Below are 21,513 nucleotides of genomic sequence, written 5' to 3'. Positions count from 1 at the left end.
CTGTCGGCCCTGCCTGCAGCCTCGCAGGTGCTGGTCGTTTTAATCAGTGACACTTAAAAGGACTCCCGGCACGACCATCCGGTGTCCGTTCATTGTTTGTTGCATGCTTTGTCTGCAATTGCACGCATTGTATGCTGTGCATGTGTTTGTTTAAGCTTGGCGGACTTTTACACTTGGTTTTCTTTTGATACTTTTTTCTGTTCAGATCATTTTGATGTTTTACATTTTGTTCCTGCTGACCTTTATTTTAATACACTTTGTCAAACAACCTCCTGCTCCCTTCTGCCTGCTTTTTGGGATCCGCAGCCGCCATCACCACCTTGCAAACCGTGACAAAGACAGTCGGTGCTCATGTGTGGGAGTGAGAGTGAAAAGTAACATTTAGACCTGCTTGTCAGCTCTGCATTTTTTGATGAAGCATAAAAAAATCTGTGCAGGTATGGCAGGTTATACTTGTACTTCTTTCAACAGATTTGTATTTTTGACTCCAAGTGTTGCACCCCGTGTAATTTGAATTGCTAATGCTAACAAAAACATGCTGCTCCTGCTTGCAAGCAGAAATGCTGCCCGTATAATCACATCAGTGGCGCACCGTCAAGGCTTGCAAAGCCTTCTCTGATGGTAATTATATATTGTCCATAATTCCAAATTGTCAGCTTCCTTTCATTACTTTTCCACTGTTGCACTCCTTCCAGATGTGTTTTTGTATTTAAGCATTGAACCAATCACATTTCAGCCATCATTTGTTTCCAGGTTCAGAAATCTACCTGGACGCCTTCACAGTCAGTTCTACAGGCACTGGAGCATAAAAATTAATGTTGGTGAAGCTGTTGCTTTAACCAATGAGAGTTCAAGTTGGCAACTCAAGGCTTGCTGGAAGGTGCTGGAAACGTCAGAGTTTTCGTAACCTATGATTGGCTAGTCACTAGCCATTCATAGTTTGTGAAAACTGCTCTGATCACCAGCTGCTAGTGACAAGAGCATACTGGCAAGAGCTAGCACACTATATCAGTAGCGAGCTCATAAGCAAATATATTTTGTTGATTTAATAGCAGTTTTGTCAACCCACAATGACTGAAGGAGGAGAAGAAACCGATTTGGTTGGAGATTTACTGTTAAATCCATTTTCAAGATAGACTTTTCAAGAAAAAAGTCTGTCAGTTATTTCCGGGCTAATGGTACCCTCTAGTCTAGTGGGCTTATAGTAAATCACACAACATATGTGGAAAATGCAATATATTGAATTAAACATCCTTTAAAATGGAAAGGATTTGTCACCAACAGAAATACAGTGTAAAACCAGAATTTAACACACCCTGAATTGTGAAGCTGATGTCCTAAAAAGTTGCTTCCCGTGCCCCCACAAAGTGTCAACAAAAATATGCTATGTATGGAATGTTTTAAATAAAAGGTCCAATGTTTTGGAGCGGAGAGGGAGTCGAGGGGGTTTTGAGAAGGGATTATTGATGACAGCCAGCACAGCCCCTCCGTCAACCAATCAGTTATCGGTTTTCAGGCTAACAGCCAATCAAAAAAAGACGCTCGAGGCACTCCCCCGTCGCATTTGTTCAATGAGACTGGTCCCAAAACAAACGATGTCCTTGCCTTATATATCATTGGCACTCCACGTTGAACTCAGAATGATAATGATGAATAAATATTACCAAACGTTTATTTAGTGACCTAGTGCGCCGCAAAGCCGTGACACTGGTAACGGAACTTTAGGCGTTTGTTTCCACACGAGTAAATAATCCGCGAGCACAGAGAAGAGTGGACATGGCAGTTTTCCGATCGGTGAGTCCAAAGGCGAGCAATGTCGTCATCTGTTTTGTTTACCTCATGCAGTTAATGTCTCACTTGAAGCGTGCCGATATCGACCACATAAAGATAACGTCGATTAAGGCCGGGTGGGTGGAAAAAAAGGTTTTGATGACCCTGCTGGTGCGACCGAGTCCACAGTACGGCACTGCCGAGCAATAACTACGAAAGGGACATCGGACGGAATCCCAGTTGTTAATGTGGCAATTTCCCCGTTTCTGCCCTAAACCGCAAAAGCATGGCGACTCAGACGAAATAACGGATGCGAATGGTCACGGTGCACTCTTGGAATCGGCGTACTTAATAATCTTGTACAATGACAGAGACGAATGTGCTTTTAAAACTATCCAACGCTAACGCAGCATTCGGTACATTCCAGCAACGTGTTAATCACAACTAATTCGTCACATTGAATGCAGAGATCGTGAATTTGAATTCACGATCTCATTTTGAGTTGTCTGGTTTTTTTTTTGTTATATACTGTTGCGCTACGTGTGCAAGCGTTAATTTTAATAAATAAAACTGAATCATCTTCAAAATTTCATAAAACTGTTCAACGGCATGCCTTTACTGTCTGCACTTTGTTGGCATTTGCAAACGTGTTTTTATTTTTAAACACTATCCGGCATATATTTTTAATTACTTTTATTTATAAGTGCACATTGGCATTAAATGTCATGACGTCATAATGTCCGCGAGAAGGCAAGACAAATCAAGTTGCATCGTACACAGGAAAGAAGACACAGGAGGAATACACAGGAGGTTGGAAAACAAATCTGACAGGTTTCTAACGCCACTTGCCTATTCATACTGAATGTACTGTAAACATTGTTTTACATGTACTATACGTATGATTAATTCATACTCCTGATTAACCAATTCGATTGTTTCATCTTTATGCCTGATGCAGTGTTGGAAACATGAATACAACTGATTGAAAAAGTGATTCCAACATAAAATATTATTTTTATCTTGGAAAACTACAACTTTTAGCCTAAAGGCCAAAACTGTGGATTTAAAAAAACATTTAATCCATTATTTTTTTTTTTTTCATTTAATTGTTGAATAATAAAGGTCATTTATTCCTATTCACTGGAAAGTGTGTCTGCTTTCTAATTATGGCACGGTGACTGAGCTGATTGGTTGAGAACGCTGCACACCCACCAGTTCGCTGCACAGGCACCAAGCTCGCTCACCTCTGCTGACTTTTGTGTTTTGGTCAGGTGGTTCACAGAAAATTGAGCTTGACGCTCCCCGTGGTTTTGGCGCAACGCCGCCTCGCCAGCTCCTTTAAGGTAATGCACCACAAAATGCATCATGGGAACGATTGATGTGTGCTTGTCCCCTGCTCCCATAATTCTGACATTCTGCTTTTCCTCACATTCTCCTCTCTTGTTTAATTCTTCCTAATTGAAGTGCATGTCTTTGGAATCTGTAAACAAGTAGAAGGGACACCCTGGAAGGAAAAAAAACACACCCACAAGAGCAAAAAGGGAGTCAATAATGATAAAGTCGTATAATTTTGAGGACAAAAATCCGACTCTTAAAGGGATATTGATTAACTGAAGAAGTATTTTGGGTGGAAAAAAGTTACACATTTTTGTGAATAAGGTCGGAATATTTATCGCCAAAAAGTCCTACTTGAACTTTTTTTCACTATTTGACTAACAAGAATTGCAAGGGAAATACTTAATACAAAATACAAAATATTTTTTCTTTGAATATATAGAACTGCCCTCACTGTATAACATTAGTTTGAGAATATATTTTTTTTTTCTTTTTCTAAAAAGAAATATAACACATTTTTCTCTATGGTTGTTTTATATTTCAAATATACGTATTTTAAAAGATTTAAATACAGTAAAGTCTCGTTATATCGATATTCAAGGGAGTCCGAAAAAATATCGATATAACCGGGACTATCGATATATCCGACCCTGTTTGCATGTAATTTTCTCCGTGCGTGCATAGAAATAGTATCGATATAACCGGGACTATCGATATATCCGATATCGATATAACGAGACTTTACTGTAGTTTATTTCTGGATAATCTGTTGAAATTATCTGACTGTAAATTTTCAACAAAAAAAAAAAGAAAATATGACTACATGCCTGTAAATATTACATATTTTTTACTCTGAATACATTTTTTAAAACCTCTGAAAAAACCATTTTCTTTCAAAACATTTTTTCTAACATACAGTAATCGATTCTTCAACATTTACAACATATTTTCTTCATTGATCAATATTATTTTCTTAATTGCACAACCGTTTATTTCCCTCTTTAATATGTTGTCATTATAATCTACTGTTTTATCAAAATGAAAATGTACATTCTAATATCCAACTTATAATAATAATAATAATAATAATAATAATAATAATAATAAATGTTATTTCTAAGCGCCTTTCAAAACTCTCAAGGACACTTTACAGTCACGGAACTATCAAATGAAAATACAAAGGTAATTATTGACTAAAAAAGGCATTTTTTATTGAAAAAAATATATTCCTTTTTGTTGTTGTCCTTGAATGTGGTTGTGTCATTGTATTTCTTGTGAGCGTGTCCCTTCTGCTCTTGTTCATGTGACATAATTGTCGTATCGTCAAGAAAATGAAGTGAGCATGCCTTTGTCGCAATCAATCACTGTCATTATGGTTCGGGCGACGGCGCGCACCTGCTGCCGCCGCAGGCCTCTGACCTGAGGGTGGAGCGCAACCCAAAGCTCGCAGCCAAGCCCGACCCGTCCCAGCTGGTATTCGGGAAGCAGTTCTCGGACCACATGCTGACCGTGTCATGGTCGGCCGATGGCGGTTGGAACGCGCCTTGCATCAAACCCTTCCAGAACCTTTCGCTGCACCCCGCCAGTTCTGCTCTGCACTACTCCATCGAGGTCAGTCATGCTAATTTACAGTAAACTCAATTATTTTGAAAAAAAATGTTCTAAAAATATTGTATTCAACAAAAAATATTACTACGCCCAAAAAAAATACAATCAAACCTCTCTTTTCAAATGTCTCCGTTAAATTCCAATTCGGTTTTCAACCAAAAATGTCTTTTTTTTTGTTGCCCCGGTATACAACCAAAATTAAATTCTCAACCAAACTGAGTGCACCGGAATGCGCCACTCAACTACTTTCCGCTTCCTTATACAGTATGTCACTAGCTTATATATGTCACATCCTTGTCTTGCACCTTTCTCATTGTGACCAGTGCATTAGTATTGTTGAATATATATTTTTTTTTAATGAATAAGCAGACGTGTAGGGCTGAGATATCCGAAAATCGGATATTATCTTTGTATAGCAACAGCCGGGATAGGTGCCAACACGCCCCATGGCAAACAGAGAGAGACATGTTGATGTTAAAATTGGTGAAAATAAAAAATATTACAGTTTGTTTTTATAGTATTTTACAAATGACCTGCTCTATTATTACATATTTATCCAGTTTATGGTGTAAAATAGTTAAAAAGTCCTTTAAATATTTTTTTATACTTGGAACGGATTAAAAATGTTTACATTGATTATCATGGAAATTGCTGTTTTGGTTTTCGAACAAATCGGTTTTCGCAAAGGTTTCTGGAATGGATTATTTGAAAACCGAGGTATGTACATCAATTTTTTTTGTGTAGTAAAGTAAAATTTACATTTATATAATTTTAAAAATAATCACAATGAAATAACCCTCTAATGTAACAATGCTTTAATGTATATTCTTTGAGTTTAGTTTTTTTTGTCCGGTCAAAAATGTTTTATTGAGCTGAAATTGTGACTTCAAAAAAATAAAGTAAACAAAATAAAATTAATGTAATTGTTAAAAATAAATCATCCTGATTTATTATATTAATCAGAAAACACATGACCATTTTTCATGATACACACAATTAATTAAATTGTTTTGTCTTTGTTGCAAAATCAACAATGGTGGTGCTGTTGCTGCTTCTGCCGGCGACGTCACGTGGCAGCTTTTTGAAGGGATGAAGGCATTCCGTGGCGTGGACAATCATGTGCGCCTTTTCCGGCCCATGCTCAACATGGAGCGCATGCACCGCAGCGCCGTGCGCAGCTGTCTTCCCGTGAGTTCCCCAACAGCTTCCCAATACACGGATAGTTGGACAAACTCATCCTTGTTTTCCAGGCCTTCGATAAAGGCGAACTGCTGGAGTGCATCAAGAAGCTGGTGGAGTTGGACCAGGAGTGGGTTCCATACTCGCAGGAAGCCAGCCTCTACATCCGCCCCACCTTCATCGGCACCGAGGTAAATCAAATGTCATCCCACGTCCGGTATTGAATGCGTTCATCATATTTACTGTCCATCTATTTATCTGTTTCTCTGTCTCAATATTTCCAGCCGTCACTTGGCGTGACTCGAGCCAGCCAAGCATTACTGTTTGTGATTGTGGGACCGGTCGGACCGTACTTTGCCACGGGTTCCTTCAACCCCGTCTCACTGCTGGCCGACCCGTCGTTTGTGCGCGCCTGGAAGGGTGGAGTCGGTTCCTACAAGATGGGGGGGTGAGTCGCAGGAGCCGGAAAAAGACCCAACTCGCTTCAAATACCATTTGAAGCCTTAGTGCAGGGTTCCAAGCCCATTCACAATAGATTCAATTGTATTTTTTAAAATCATATGTCTAACGCTTACACGCACGCAATTTAAAAGACAACCGACGTCTCCGGACAAGTTGTGACCATAATTTGTAAAATGGCTTCAAATGACTTCTACTGAGCGTATTTTACAAAGATTCCACCGCATATAGCTATATTTTACGTTTTAAGACTTGCGCTGAATATTCAGGAAGTCTTGTTTTTGAGTTGGTGAGGAGTCCGTAGATGTCGTCACTGAAGGAACGCCCCTGACCGAAAAAAAAGACACATTGTAGCAGTCCTTCCATCACGTCAATGTATTTTGCTGTACTTGTTTGGTCTGAAAACCTCGTGTTGCACCAAAAAGCCGCCAGAGGAGGGCGACCAAGCTTCGTGGAAGGAATTTATCAGCCTGTGGAAACGGGCTGATTAATTCCTTACAGGAGCTTGGACGCCATTTTCTGCCTCTTTTTGGGTGATACATTTCCTCAAAATGGCACGGAATAGATTCTTTAATCGATTGCAAACATGTATGCTTTCCTCTTCAGAACTATTTGAATCATATTCAGAACTGGATGTGTAACAAGAAATCATATTCTCCAAATCTGAAGCCATTGTTTTGATTCTCCAGCAATGGAAGACGTCTTGGCGTGACGTCACAAACTTTCTGAAGCAGGACTTTCTGAAAATGCCCAATTCGCAGCTCATTTTTTTGCAGATTTTGGACACTTTAAGTCATTTTTATTAGTCTTTTGCATTTGAATAAAAATATCAGCCTGGGTGTTTTGGGTATTTTAGATGCTATAAAACGTTTTTCTGGTGTCAGTTAAAAAACAAAAAAGTGACGTCGGTTGTCCTTTAAACAAGCTTAATGTCATTAAATTGCAGTTTTTAAAGAAGTGCTTAGCACTTATTATCACACCCTTTCAAAAGGGAGTCTGTCATATAACATTGCCTCGAGGAAAAAGACTCACTCAGTGTGTTATCCAAATAAGAAGTAAAGTATGCTAGCTTTAAGCTATTGGTTCATCAATTATTGGTCGATGTTTACTGTCAAAACTGACACAAGAGAGTGAAACATTGTGTGTTCATCGAGCAAAAATGTTGACCCAAACCGTAGCCTTCTTAACATCCGCTGGCCTGATGCTAACATATAATGTCATGTAATGTAATATAAAAAGCTATTGACAGGCTAACACAAATTAGCATAGCTTTTACAAGTAATTTTACTGCTTTAAAAGACACAGAGCAGCAACACACCCGAACAGAAGGCGGTTATCACAATACTGAAACGTACATTTACCTTCAGACCTTGTTTGAAAACAAAAATAAATAAAATGAACCATTTTGGGATTAGCAAGTGAAATTTTTGTTGTGGTGAGACGTTTGACAGATATTTTGTTAGTTGTTTGTTTGTTTATTTATTTATTTATTTTGCTTGCCAACAATACATCCCTTCCAGGAACTATGGCCCAACCATTTCGGTTCAGAATGAGGCAGTTCAGCGCGGCTGCCAGCAAGTTCTTTGGCTGTACGGGCCTGAGGAGGAGATCACAGAGGTCGGCACCATGAACCTTTTCATCTACTGGACCAATCACAATGGAGGTATGAATAAGCCGGCCGGCAATTAAACTGAGGGGTAATTTTAAAACCAATAATTGCAAATAATGGGCACTCTGCCTTCAAGGATTTTGTTACTGAGATTCTATATGATAGCAAAATGAAAATGAAGTTGCTAATGCATCAACATGATGCATCTAGCCTGGACACAGTCATGAATCCATATTACGTAAACGACTGGATGAGTTGTTCAATTGGTCAACACACACACACACACACACATCACTGCGTTTGCACCCCTTCACTCATTACCTCTGTGGGAATAGAGACATCAAGAGAGTGAGTTGTCTTGATCTTTTAAATTGCAGAGAAAGAGTTGATAACGCCACCCCTCGATGGCATCATCCTTCCCGGAGTCACCAGACAGTCTCTCCTGGACCTTGCCAGAACCTGGGTCAGTTTTTCCTCATTTTAATGTGACCTCATTCAAACGTTTTGCATTGGATTCACGTACATCATTACAAAAAAAAGAGATTGATTGATTGATTGATTGATTGATTGATTGATTGATTGATTGATTGATTGATTGATTGATTGATTGATTGATTGAGTGTAAATAGAATATTAGTAAAATAAATACAGGAAACATCCGACTTACGATCGAGTTCCGTTCCGACCAAACAGTCGTAAATCAAAGTGGTTGTAAATCGAAATCCAGTCAAAATGTTGAATAGAGACTCGGAGGCCAAATGATTCGCGAACTCCCCCCTCAGGTGCCATCACACGGTCGATTGCTGTGCGACAGTGAGATGCTGGCTGGCTGGCCAAAATTGTCGTAAGCGTTGCCGTCCTGCTAGCGCGTTGCGATGCCAGGCGTACAATTAAAATGTTAAAAATAGGGTCTGGAGGTCGTGGTCGTAAGTACGGGTGGTCGTAAGTCGAGCCGGTCGAAAGTTGGATGTTAGCTGTAGTTTTTTTTTTTTTTTTCATTATAGATTTGTAGTATTCTAGTTATTGTTACTTATTCATCTTATTATTATTATCATTGTTATAGTTGAAAAGGTTTCTTCAGCCGTCATCTGTACTTCTTTGAAGGTGTGGGACGTTTCGCTTCTTATCCAAGAAACTTCGTCAGCAAACTAAAGACTTACTGGTAGTTTAGGCCCTATATATATATATATATATATATCCCTACTGTCCAGACATGGCGGTGCCGGATTCTGCTATGATAGGTCACTGCTCTCAGGTTGGGGGGAGCAGAGGACTACTCTCTACAGCTGCTCCACTGATTTTTATAAAACAACTAAATCCTTCATTAAACCGGTTTGGTGGGGTGAGGTTCAATTTGGATCGTTCATACAATAGCCTGCTTAGGCAACATAGGATTAGTAATACTGATGAGGTGATACCAGTAAGTCTTTAGTTTGCTGACGAAGTTTCTTGGATAAGAAGCGAAACGTCCGACACCTTCAAAGAAGTGCAGATGACGGCTGAAGAAACCTTTTCATCGATGGACCACTCCTGTACGATTTAGAGTTTACACAGACGCATTGTTATAGTTCTTAGTATTATTTTTATCTTACTATGTAATTATGAGTTTCCTATTTAGACTGTATAGTTATTTAAATTCATGAATGTTTTAACCTCATCTAAATATAGTTAAAATGTTTTTTTTTTCATTTGTATAATTGAATTACTGTTAAAAATGTAATTGTCAAACAGTTTACATACACTCAGAACATGATTGTTTTCATGAATGCGTACATTCTTGTATCCACAATTCGAATAAAATAGCTGTTTATCACACAAATTAACTACAAATACTAGATTGCATAATTTAATCTCAATTTTAATCTCGTCTACAAATTAGGTCAAAATGTAGAAAAATAAATGTCATTAATTCACTTGGAGGAATACATACATAAATGGAAATTACAAAATGAAAGTTAATTTAAATATATGACTTCATGGGAGGACGACACTTTATTCATCAATTATCATGAAATGAATGATGACTAATGAGCAAATGAGATTGTCAACTGTTGGTGCTGGTGATGTGTAGGACGAGTTCAAAGTGACGGAGCGCCGGATGGGCATGCAGGAGCTGCTGACCGCGCTGGACGCCGGCCAGGTTCTGGAGGTGTTTGGCGCCGGTACCGCCTGTGTGGTGTGTCCCGTGGGCAGCCTCCTCTACAACGGCAAGGTGCGTTCGTTTCATTTCTTTTATTGTATTGATTCAGGAGTGGTCGCCCTCTTGTGGCCAAACCAAACGCTGACCCCTCTTCCGTTTTCAGACGTACCAGATCCCAACCATGCAAAACGGACCTGAACTGGCCAAGAGGTTTTACAAAGAGCTCACCGATATTCAGGTGAGTGACAGAAATCAAGAAGTGACAAATTCACCGAAAAGTTCTGTGTTAGATTAGAACGTGATAAATATATGAGGAGTTTCATGTTTTCCGGTTCAGGACATTTATTTTGTGTAATGTAAAAAATAAATACATAAATAAAATAATAAGGCCAAACATTAAAAGACACATTTTGAAGACTCGGGCAAAAGTCAAACACATCTTTTATTGAACATGTTAGCATGTTTAAACGTGTTAGCACAGGGGTGATCTCCAAGGTACTGTTGGTATATCGCGTGACAAGATGTGACATTGTCATGAACTGACGCTATACAAATAAAGTTGAGTTGTTTTGAATAATACTAGATATCAGCCACCCCTTTCACTTGATTGATATACCAGACAACCAATCAGATGACCTCTTATTATTAGGTACACTGTGCATGCTCAAAACACATCCCTGAGTTTGCAAAGTTAACAAGCTAGTCGTTAGTTACATCTTAATTTTTCGCTCGTTTTTTTCCTCTTTAACGTAAGAGGTTATAAAAATGATTGTGGCTATGGAAAGGGAGTCGGACATTTTCAAAGTGCGTTTGTCTCGTCTACCAGTTACCAGAGTGAACTCAAGTCATGGCAAAAAATGTACAGAATTATGTTGTGTCGTGCAACATATGCGGTTATACAGCAACATAAGTTACAAAAATCCTCAATAAATATAGTTGGGAGATCATTTTGACTTGGTCATTTCAAAAGTAGCTCCTATGCTGAAAAAGTGTGAGCACCCCTGCTTTAGGGTGTTACAATGCAATAGCGTGTTAGCATGTTTAAACGTGTTAGCACATTCTAAATTGAAAACGTCTTACCACTACATTTTTTAGGTGAGCCTTAATATTTTTTTTACTTTTAAAACGTGATATCACCCCCACAAAAAAAAGTTAAAAAAATGACAATTGGAATATAACGTTTCGTTTTAAGGTTATATTGCCTAACCCCAAGTTGTTTAACTGACAAATGAGATGAAATCCGTGGTCACATTTTTGTTCGCCTCTTGTCTTTTCACAGTACGGACGTAAGGCCAGCGAATGGGCGCCTCTGGTGGCTTAAATGTCTTTTGCACAAGTCAGCAGAATCAAGTGAGGAGCTGTAATTTCCCTTTGGACCACCGGTATCCCCTGCACCTCTTCTCTCTTTCCTGACATCTCAAACCACTTACACTCCTGCCACTTGGCTAAGACGAGACTGGAACGATAAGAACTGTATGCAATACGGCTCCACTTTATAGATTGTAATATATATGTATGTGATATATATATATAGCACAATGATCCTGCTCGTGCGGACGCTAGTTGTACTTTGGTCATGAGATGCATTGCGATGTGGTGCTTTTAAACTGTTACTGTCTGCGAATGGGGCCACTTAGCGAGGAGCACAAAAAAAGGGCACAAAATGGAGAGTAGCGTGAGCTAATGTTGGCCCTCTGCACTGGTTTGTGTTAGGTTTGTATTTTTAAATGTTTTTAAACAATATAAGTAATCAGGTGATCTACTAATGGAGTTCTCTGTAATGTTGTCAAGTGCCTACTGACCCCCCGTTTGGTCGGTCAGCGCGTCTTCCGCGAAAGCTTCCAGTAAATCCTTGTTTCTATGCCTCGTCTATGTTTGGTCAACATTTTTACATTAAAGCCCATTTGAGTCCGGTTTGATCTGCTGTGATTTCAAAAATAGAAAAATGACATCAGTACAGGTTATTTGTAGAGGAGCAAATGAAGAAATGTGCTTTAATCTAAATTAATTGATGAGTAATTTAACTTATTTACCCCTCCAAAAAACAATTAAAAGCATTTCAAGTAAAATTCTGTACTTTATAACTATTATTGCCAAAATTTTAATAGTCAAACAAGCACTTTATGGCAATTGAAATGCAGTGGGGTTTTTTTATTACATATTTCCCCTATTCATTTATAGTACAATTATGCAGTATTATCATATTTGCGCCATTTTTAATAACGAAAAAATATTTTCAGGAGAAACAGCAACACTAAAGCTGGAGATGTGATCTAAGCCTTGATCTCAATGCTCAATCTGCAGGCCATAAAGAGCTTAGCACACATTTTTTAATTTTTGTACAGTTTTATTTGTGAAATCGAGAGAATTTAGAATCTGAGCTTCTGGAAGAACCACTTGTTCTTACCCGTCTTGTACCTGTAAAACAAAAGCATACCCAATTCAGATGACACCGGGGTGAACTTGACAGCTCAAAAATTTTCAGAAGGGACGCTTACCTCTCTTCAAACTTAACCTTAGCCTCACGTCTGGCTTTGGATTTGAGACCGGGATCCCTGAACACATCCTTGTTGACCACTGTTTTGTCCAGGGGGATGTCCACAGAGTATCTATGCAAGAACAAAAATATTTTAAATATTAATTATCGAAATCAATTTTAAGTGTTTCCCAAACAGGTCAACTCGAGACACAAACCTGGTGGGCATGAGGTGGTTGTAGTTGAAGACCTTAACGAATGCCTTGATCTTGGACCTCTTGGCGATCTTCTTCTTCCCCATGGAGGCGGTCACCTTGCGGGGATAGCGGTCGATGCCGGCCACCAGGGCATGGCTATAAGGCCGGTCGGCCGTGCCGTCGTCAATATTCTGATTTAGCACAAGATGGAAAAGCACCGCGGTCATGCTTAATGTAAGATCATTTTCAAATGGAATGACAGCGGTGACATGCGATAGGAGTATAAATAGGTCCGTGACAATACTCATATCCTCAAATCTTCTTTCCACATTAAAATTAAGGGAAACGCCATTCATCTGTTCCAAACCAACAATAGCACAGAAAATAACTAATAAAATCAGCACTCTTAATTGTACTTTATAGAAAGAATGTCAACAATTGCACCACTTTTGGAACTTTTCCTTGCCATTTTAATTTAATCAAAATGATGCTGCTCTGTTGTGAGAATTTTGCCCACCTGGGGACAGTATAAATACAGCCAAACGCACAAAGAAGAGTTTCACACCTGATCCAATAAACTGCAGTACCAGCAGTCATTTTTCACAAAGGAAAAATTGCCTGTGTAAGTGTTGCTCCATTTTTAAAATCAGATCTTCGTTGTGTGAAGTTCATAACAAAAAATACACCTTAACTCATAGAAAACAGTCCCCTTTTCATGTCAGCACGACACTGAGCATTTTTAATGTGGTTCGATGATCATTTTTCTGTTCCTGCAATCAAGTGCGTCCTCACGGGGTAAGTAGCTCAACTGTATTGAACAGCGGCTATTTAAATGACTTGACCTCATGGAACTTTTGGCGTGTTTCTTTACCTTAACGATGACAGCTTTGCGGCCGGCGTAGCGCCCAGCGAGTACCATCACCACCTTTCCGGGTTTCATGAACTTGCCCATTTCTGCAAACAAGAAACAATCAGCTACGAATCACCAGAACGTAACAAGATGCAAGTACTGAAGTAAGTAACGCAGCATGAAACTCGTTTCTGTCGTCGCTTTTAGCTTGAGTATGGCTAGCAAGTACAAGTATGACTCCAATGCAGCGTTGGCGTCACATAATTTGCGATACAAACGGTGAGACGTTTAATAGGTGAACCATGTCAAACCGTATATAATTGAGGGCAAGAAAACGGTGCCAAGTGGCACACTTGTGGAAAAACAGAAAGGTTGCCATGTTGGAATCAACGCTTCAGTAACTAAGCATAGCCATAACCGCTCATTTAAACGCCTTTTCAATTAATCACGACGTTTATTTGAAGACAAAACACTGCCGTTAAGCGTAGTAGTGCCTCTCCTCAATGTTCGATACAATAAAATAGTTGAATGCACCGAACAGGACGCGATGTTTGGCGATTATCACGACGAAATTTGACTCACTGGAACTGTATCTATGGCCTCCGCTGGTAAGAAAGGAAGTGAAGAAGATTTTTGGCGAACTTTGACCCGCATGTGGTAACGTCACTTCCTCCAATAATTAATTGTTTTATACGTGACAATTTGTTGACTCGTTTATTGTTTATTTAATGCGTATATTGTGTTTTTATACAATCATGTATCGTTAGGTTTATATATGATACGTGATTATGTATTTTTGTTGGAGTCTCTTTGGCGACTAGGGTGGCGTCAGTTCCGAAATCACCTTTGACATTGACACTAAATTCGGGGGTTGGGTAAAATGCCGACATGTGCGAGTTCTTTCTCTTAAACTCGTGAAATGTTCCGGTGTACCCGATTGCTGTAACGATTGAAATTGACTCAGGTGATTTTATTTAAAAGTCGAAATAATATACGTATCTGTCGTTCGTCTGTTGTTTGTGGGGGCGACATTTCAAGGAAGCCGTTGCTGTGGTGCTTTCCAGTGGCGTCTGTGAAGTTAATATTTGTTAATTCTAACACCGGCGACGTTTCAATCATTTTTGATTGAAATTGATATCTATTTTGCGTCTCTTGATCAAATAAAAAATGTAGATCAATCATTACTATACTTTCTTAAATGTTTAAAGCGTAACTCACAGGCACATGTATCCTGGCTTAATAAGTATTTCATTTATTTTCTTTTATTGTGTTCTAATTTTATGCTTTTACGTATGACTGTAAATAACATGTTAATTGGGTAGCCTGGTGTGATGTGCCAGACGTGAGGATATATACATATAGAGAGAGAGAGAGAGAGAGAGAGAATTAAAAACATTGATACTTCAAGTCAGTTGTCAGTAGATGCGATGCTTAAATGGTGTTTGTATCAAAATGTGTAGTTTATGACTGGAAAACAAATGTCTTTCTGTAGTGTATTTTGAATTCAGGGTGTAAAATCTGCAGAGAAAAAAAAGGCAATCAAACCCACAGAGCAGCTTGAGAGTTTATCAGATATGCGATGTTTACAACAACATGACGGGAACGTAACGCAGCAAAACTACTGCATGTGTGTTGTAATGTAAAGGATAAACAACTCAAAAGAAGGTAGCTACATATTCATGATTCAGCGTGGCAACAAGTATGCCGATATGACCCAATAATTTATATTTATACATATAAAATACCATGATAGCAGGGCAAAGAACAACATTCGTTGCTACATTCTTAGCAATTTGAAACATGCTACACACGTGGAGATAGCACTTAAATATCAACTATGACGTAGACATTCATGGAATACTTGCCACAACCAGTATCATGTTTCCATATAATCATCTCACACATTTTTTTTAAAATGAAACGAGCAGCAAAGTCAGTGAATGTACAAGCGCCTCGTTTTTGGATAGTCAGCCATTCTGGTAATTGTAATTTAATTATCTGACAGTTGTAATGTTATTAGTTTTAAAACATCACTTTTTTCCTATTTAGATCAATGTAATTATCATAAACCAACGATTGGATCAAATAAATACAACATAATTAATGTTTAAATTGTATTTTTTCTACAACTAACCAATTGTATGTATAATGACAGACACAATAAAAAAAGAATAAATAGATTTGAAGTAACTCATTTTCAAAAAAGAAAACGTCTATATTTCGGGATCGTTATAGAATGCAAATGTTGACTGGGCTGCATGTCAACCGCTGGGCACGATGCTTTGCGCACCCCAAAGCTACCGCCTTCTTGACTGACTGCGTTTGGCGTAGTCAGAAAGCGTCCTTGATGTTCTTAAGCTGTCGCACGGCCAGGTCAACGGGCAGGTCGAACTTGAGGTGACTGATGCGTCCCAGGATGCGCAGGGCACCCTCAAAGCCGGTCTGCGCCATGTAGCTCCACGCCAGGTAGTGGGGGTGCACCAACGTGCCCGCCTTGCAGAGTAGATTGAGCCACGATACCAGCCGCTGCTCATTGAGCGCCATGCACACCAGCGCCTTGAACTCGGTGTCGGGGCCTCGCTTGTAGCGCCCGTGCTCCTTCAGAACCGTGTGGATGGCCCACAGGAGGGATTGTTTAGGCGTGATGGTAACCGGACCGCCCCCTACAGGCAGGCTGAAGGACTGGGAGAGCTGGCGGGCAGGTGACTCTACAAAGGCCTTGCCATTTTTTGAGTGGTAGTACTTGACAAAGAGTTCCCAAGGGTGTATGGTTTGGGGCCCGGTGGTCCGGTGAGGTAGCAAGCAGGAGATGGGCGCCAGGACCAGGCTAACAGTCTGGGAGGGCGAAACCAGACCATGAGCCAGCAAGTCTTTGAGAACCAAGGCCAGTTCCTTGCGTACACACGCAGTCAGCTCGTCACGCGGTCCCAGAGCCGAGTTCCCGGTGTAGTTGACCACGTGAACCGGGCCAGGCTGGCGACGCGAGCCCAGAACGCGAACTTTGTCCACGGTTGCCTCGAGACGGCAGAGGAGAGGACCATAATCTCGCAGCGTCGAGTCTTGGGGCCACATGCCCGATGGCGCCTGCCCGGCCGAGCAGCCGAACTGGCTGGCAGCGAAGATCTGCAGTACGGCCAGAGCCTTCTGGATTAGCTGCAGGCCCGTCTCGCGCATCCTCTGCGCCTGTTCCGGGTCCGCTGAGGAGATGCAAACGCAAGCAGCCCATATGAATCCATTAGCAGCGTTTAGTAGTATCTATTTTCAAGACAAATACGTCAGTAGATGGCAAGGTTGCATTGCATTGCATTTGTAGGCAGCACAGCTTTTGAGTAGAAGATAACGATAAGGCCATTATGAGGGGTAGAAATCCCAACAAATTTTATGTTGAACAAGTTTCAAAGCCAGCTTTATTGTCAAATATGCTAATATGCATGCTTGAGGAATGATCCCTTGTAGGTGCTTTCTCTGTGATAATTGTATCTAGTTCCTCATCAATTGTGTTCTGTTTAGCTGGGTTGATAGCTTTTTGTGTACAGGTGGCTTGTCCGGGTTGTTTCTGGAGCCTGCCTTTGAACTATAAAAGTTTGAACTTTGAACTATAAAAGTTGAAACTCTCTCACTGTCATCTGCCTAGCTCTTTAATGTTTAAACCACGCCCCTCACTGATGCGTTCTTGACCAATCACGTGGCTTTAACCGAAAACTGGAGGCGGAGAATAGAGGACAAAATCAGTCGGCTGCCATGTTGTTGTTAGAAGAACGGGCTCGTTTGCGAACGACACATAACTCATTGAGGCAGCTCCGTGTACAAAAAAAGTTTGTATGCCAAGGTAAAATTTTCATAAATGTAGCGTTTGTAAACCGAAAAGTTCGTAAGCGAAGGGGTTCGTAAACCGAGGTATCACTGTACAGTCTATTTTTTTCTGAGTCAACTCACCAGTCCTCGTCCCTCTGGGTGTTCTGGCAGAGGCCGCGAGAGGCTGCTGACCGTGTGTGCCGTCACACAAGAGAGGGTTGCCCACCTCATCTGGGAAGAAAACACGTTTCGTCCACATAAGTGACCAAATGTTGTGAAATGTGAGTCTAGCGCATACCCTGAATAAAGTTGATGAACATCTCCAGGTCTCTAATTTGCGTTTTGAGCTGCTCAACTAGCTGCTCCTTCACCCGAGCCGGATTGACGATTTGCGCGATGGCTGCATCCACTCGTCGCCGTAGTTCCTCGGGCGACAAGTTGCCGATGTCTTCATTCAGGTTGACGTCCAACTTCTTGATCAGCTCGTCGATAATGACCTGAGAAGCGTGCCCACGTTATCAAAATCCTCCCAAAAAATTGAATGGACAGCGTTGATCTCAAAAACAAATAAACTTCTTTAGCAGCCATTCACAAATCCTCAGTAAAATTCGCCATTAGCAACAATTTTATCGCGGGATGAGCAAGATTACTCTCACGAGTCGCCGACTTTGCTCTGACCTTCTGCTGCTCCATGACCACCGATTGCGGCAGCGAGTCGTAGCTGCCCTCCTGGTAGGCAAAGTGCTCCAGGTCGTCCAGCTGCGTCTTGAGCTGGAAGATGAGATCTTTTTGCTTCTCTCGCTGAGCCTCCAAACGCTCGCGCTTCTCCCGTTCGCTCTAGAATACAAATGACATACTCGTTTGATTTGAATTCCGGAACATGCAGCAATGCAACATTGGAAATGCCACAGATGGGATAACAAATGGTATCATTGTGGCAGTGCTATTTAAACACAAATAGTGCAGCAGCACATGCCTTGCAAAATAAAACAATTCTATTCAATAATAACAAATATTTTTGTTCCCCATGGGTTCATCATCTTAAGAAGATCTTGTTTCTGTGCGGTTGCCACAGGTACAAAAATAAACACATTGTTCAATAAATACCTCTTTAAACAATCCAAAGTGAGCGTTATTACCTGTGACATGGAAGATTTATGTTTAGTCTTTGACTTGTGTGCATGTATTAAACATTAAAAGAGTGTGTTTGTACATTAAAAAAGGAATGATCGGAAATTCCAATTTACAATGCGGAGAGACGTGTTGTCCAACTCACCAGGTCCTCCTGCGGGTAAAGCATGTGTGAGGGTGACAAATAAAGACATGAAGAACAAGAAGTAAATATTGACTGAGTACACATCAGCCTTCATCAAATAAGACAAACATCAGCTATGGCATTTCGTGTTTTTTTTTTTAACATTTATCCTGTCTGGTTCTGCAAAAATCACCAGATACAAGAAAAAGCCATCATGTGACGTTGGAAAGGCGTTTTAATCGCCTTCAATCTGACTGGATTGATTTATAACCATGTGACATAACGCTGACACTGATGCCCTCTACTTAAGTCTAAAAAAAGTCACAGAGTGCTTTCTCTGACTTGTTTTTCATTTTCAGAACAAAGATAAACCATTTATTAACTCATTGACTGCCATTCTCGAATGTATTCAGGACTTGAAAATATGATGTGGAGCGCCATTCCCGAATTAGTTCGGGTTTTGTTTTTTCATGCTTGGGGAGCCGATAAAAAAAAAAAAAGTTATCTATTAGCTAGCTAGCTTTCTATCTATTTGAGTTATTCCGAGTTGGATCTATGCTGGCTCGTGTTGCTACCTATAAGCTATCTACCTAGCTGTTTGCTATCTAGCTAGCTAACTATTAGCTAGCAAGCTAGCTAACTATTAGCTAGCAAGCTAGCTTTATATCTATTTGAGTTACTTCCGGGTTGAGTGAACGCTGGTTTGTGTTGCTCTCTATTAGCTATCTACCTAGCTATTTGCTATCTATTAGCTATCTAGCTATCTACCTATTAGTCATCTATTGGCAAGCTAGCTTTCTATCTATTTGAGTTATTCCGGGTTGAGTCAACGCTGGCGCGTGTTGCTATGTATTAGCTATATACCTAGCTAGCTATTTGCTATCTATTAGCTATTGAGCTAGCTATCTATTAGTTATCTAATACCTAGCTAATTTTCTATCTGAGTTCTTCCGGGTTGAGTCAACGCTGGCTCACGTTGCCATCTATTAGCTACCTACCTAGCTATCCGTTTGCTAGCTAGATAGCTATTAGCTATCTATTTGAGTTACTTCCGGGTTGAGTGAATGCTGGTGCGTACGGCTGCCGCTGCTCACCCACAGAAAAACTGATCCTGTGACTGTAAAGTGACCATGAGAGTTTTGAAAGGCGCTTAGAAATCAAATGTATTATTATATTATTATTATTATTATTATTATTATTATTATTATTATTATGAAGCCCTGGGCATGGCCTATGGAAATGTTTTTCATTTCCCTTTTTTCCATGTCAGCCGTTATTAAAGCGCAATATAAACCAATATGTATGCATTGCATTTTGTATACCCGCCCCATTTCAAGCTCAGATAACTTCAGACCCATCTAATTTAGCAATTCACATTTTTTTCTGATGAAAGAAGAGTGTCTCAGGTTTCTTACACTGCATTGAAAGTTTATGTAGTCCTGAAACTCAATATTCTGTGGGTCCTGAAATTTGAGTGAGAATGACAAAAACCCGGGCACTGGAGTGGACACATTTTTGCATATCGTCTGGCAGTGAATGAGTTAAAGCAGCGATGTCTGTCAGATACGTTTTACTCAAACGTTTTCAGAGTACTCGGGTCGTAGTGAATAAGAAATAATCGTATGTTTAATGTAATTAATAATTCGTTGTGTTACAGGACTGGTAAGAAAATCCACACTCGAGGAAGTAAACACTCGGAATCCAAGAGCGCCTTCATAACAAGCAAAAGGTTTTGTCTTTGACTTCTCACCGTGTTGTGGAGGTGGTGGGCGTCACGGGGTCCGCAGCCGAGCACATGCGGGCATCCCCCGAAGGCGAACTCCTCCAGCTCCGTGAGCATCTTTTCCTTCTCATCGCTTTGCGCGTGGACGATCTGCTTTAGTCGGAACTGAACCTGGGCAAAGTGCGACGTAAGCGCGAGCAGCGACGAGTTTAGCAGCTCCTGCTCCTCCTCCAGCTTCCTCAGTCGCCCTGCCATTTCCTCGTCAACGTCGCCTGCGCCGACCGATCCTTTTCGCCTCGACTGGCGGCAGTTCGCACGCTCCTCCTCGGGGTTGGCCACGGCCCCCACCGGCGCCCAGCGCTCGCCGGCGCCGGCCATGGCGGCCTCGCTATCCGAAACTGAAAGGTCCTCCGTGGACATAGTGGACAATTGTCACTCGGATTTATTTGCCCAAGTCCTTGGGAAAATGCAGAGATGATCACCGTTATGGAAACAGGTGGTTCGCCATCTTGATGCGAAATGAATTACGTCAGAGGGAAACGATTCAGCCAATCATTGGATATCCGGAAGTAACAATGTTTACGTCAAAGCGGAGACGTTTAACGCGTCACGCGATAACCGGAACTGCTGCATTTTGTGACGAGATCGACGAGTCAATGAAACGTCTTCTAACAGCAAATTAAAATAATAGCATGCGTCAATCCAGAGCATTACTGTATAATGACCCGTGCAACGCGCCGTAAGATCAAGGCAAAAACCATTTGTCGCCGTTTGTTGATTGTTAGCTAGCAATCGGGATTACCTATACAGGACTGTATAACTAACTGATGGTCCACATTCGGAGAAGATCACAGTCCCCTCTTGTGGTTATTGGCCACGAAAGTTTGGGTTGTTTGGAAGCACTGGCTTCCCGTTCTTGGCATTTGCCGTCATCTGCGCATGTGTCAAAATGTTTGTCACTCCACGTTGTTATACGAGAGCCCTCGTCAAATATACAACGAGGAAAACGCATACATCTGCTTCGTGATTCAACACTCCACAATTACTACATTAAAATAACTTGTGTAATAAACTGATACTCCTGATGACCACTTGGGAGCGTTACTGCACAGTACGT

General features: G+C 40.7%; 3 protein-coding genes across 3 annotated transcripts; 1 reads left to right on the top strand and 2 right to left on the bottom strand.

Moving 5' to 3' along the window:
• Positions 1-1,590: 1,590 nt before the first annotated feature.
• On the top strand, positions 1,591-12,014 carry bcat2 (branched chain amino acid transaminase 2). Its single transcript, XM_089018331.1, has 11 exons — positions 1,591-1,794; positions 3,042-3,113; positions 4,516-4,716; positions 5,791-5,901; positions 5,964-6,083; positions 6,177-6,340; positions 7,872-8,014; positions 8,338-8,423; positions 10,032-10,172; positions 10,264-10,338; positions 11,380-12,014. The coding sequence occupies exons 1-11, from the start codon at positions 1,777-1,779 to the stop codon at positions 11,419-11,421; spliced, it is 1,173 nt and encodes a 390-aa protein (XP_088874457.1). The 5' UTR covers positions 1,591-1,776; the 3' UTR covers positions 11,422-12,014.
• A 412-nt stretch (positions 12,015-12,426) lies between these two features.
• On the bottom strand, positions 12,427-14,275 carry rpl27 (ribosomal protein L27). The gene is made up of 5 exons (XM_089018332.1): positions 14,206-14,275; positions 13,645-13,727; positions 12,795-12,964; positions 12,599-12,709; positions 12,427-12,518 (listed from the first exon to the last, which is right to left on the bottom strand). Exons 2-5 carry the CDS (start codon positions 13,723-13,725, stop codon positions 12,470-12,472), a joined length of 411 nt encoding a protein of 136 aa, XP_088874458.1. The 5' UTR covers positions 13,726-13,727; positions 14,206-14,275; the 3' UTR covers positions 12,427-12,469.
• Positions 14,276-15,175: 900 nt separating this feature from the next.
• On the bottom strand, positions 15,176-21,486 carry rundc1 (RUN domain containing 1). The gene is made up of 5 exons (XM_089018329.1): positions 20,424-21,486; positions 18,097-18,255; positions 17,717-17,915; positions 17,560-17,649; positions 15,176-16,820 (listed from the first exon to the last, which is right to left on the bottom strand). Exons 1-5 carry the CDS (start codon positions 20,814-20,816, stop codon positions 15,955-15,957), a joined length of 1,707 nt encoding a protein of 568 aa, XP_088874455.1. The 5' UTR covers positions 20,817-21,486; the 3' UTR covers positions 15,176-15,954.
• Between the last annotated feature and the right edge of the window lie 27 nt (positions 21,487-21,513).

The sequence above is a fragment of the Hippocampus bargibanti genome, linkage group LG17 (genome assembly GCF_051943395.1).
Source record: "Hippocampus bargibanti isolate YZ-2025 linkage group LG17, ASM5194339v1, whole genome shotgun sequence".
NCBI lineage: Eukaryota > Metazoa > Chordata > Actinopteri > Syngnathiformes > Syngnathidae > Hippocampus > Hippocampus bargibanti.
Note: the sequence above shows the minus strand (reverse complement) of the source record. Positions and strands in the feature narration are given on the sequence as shown.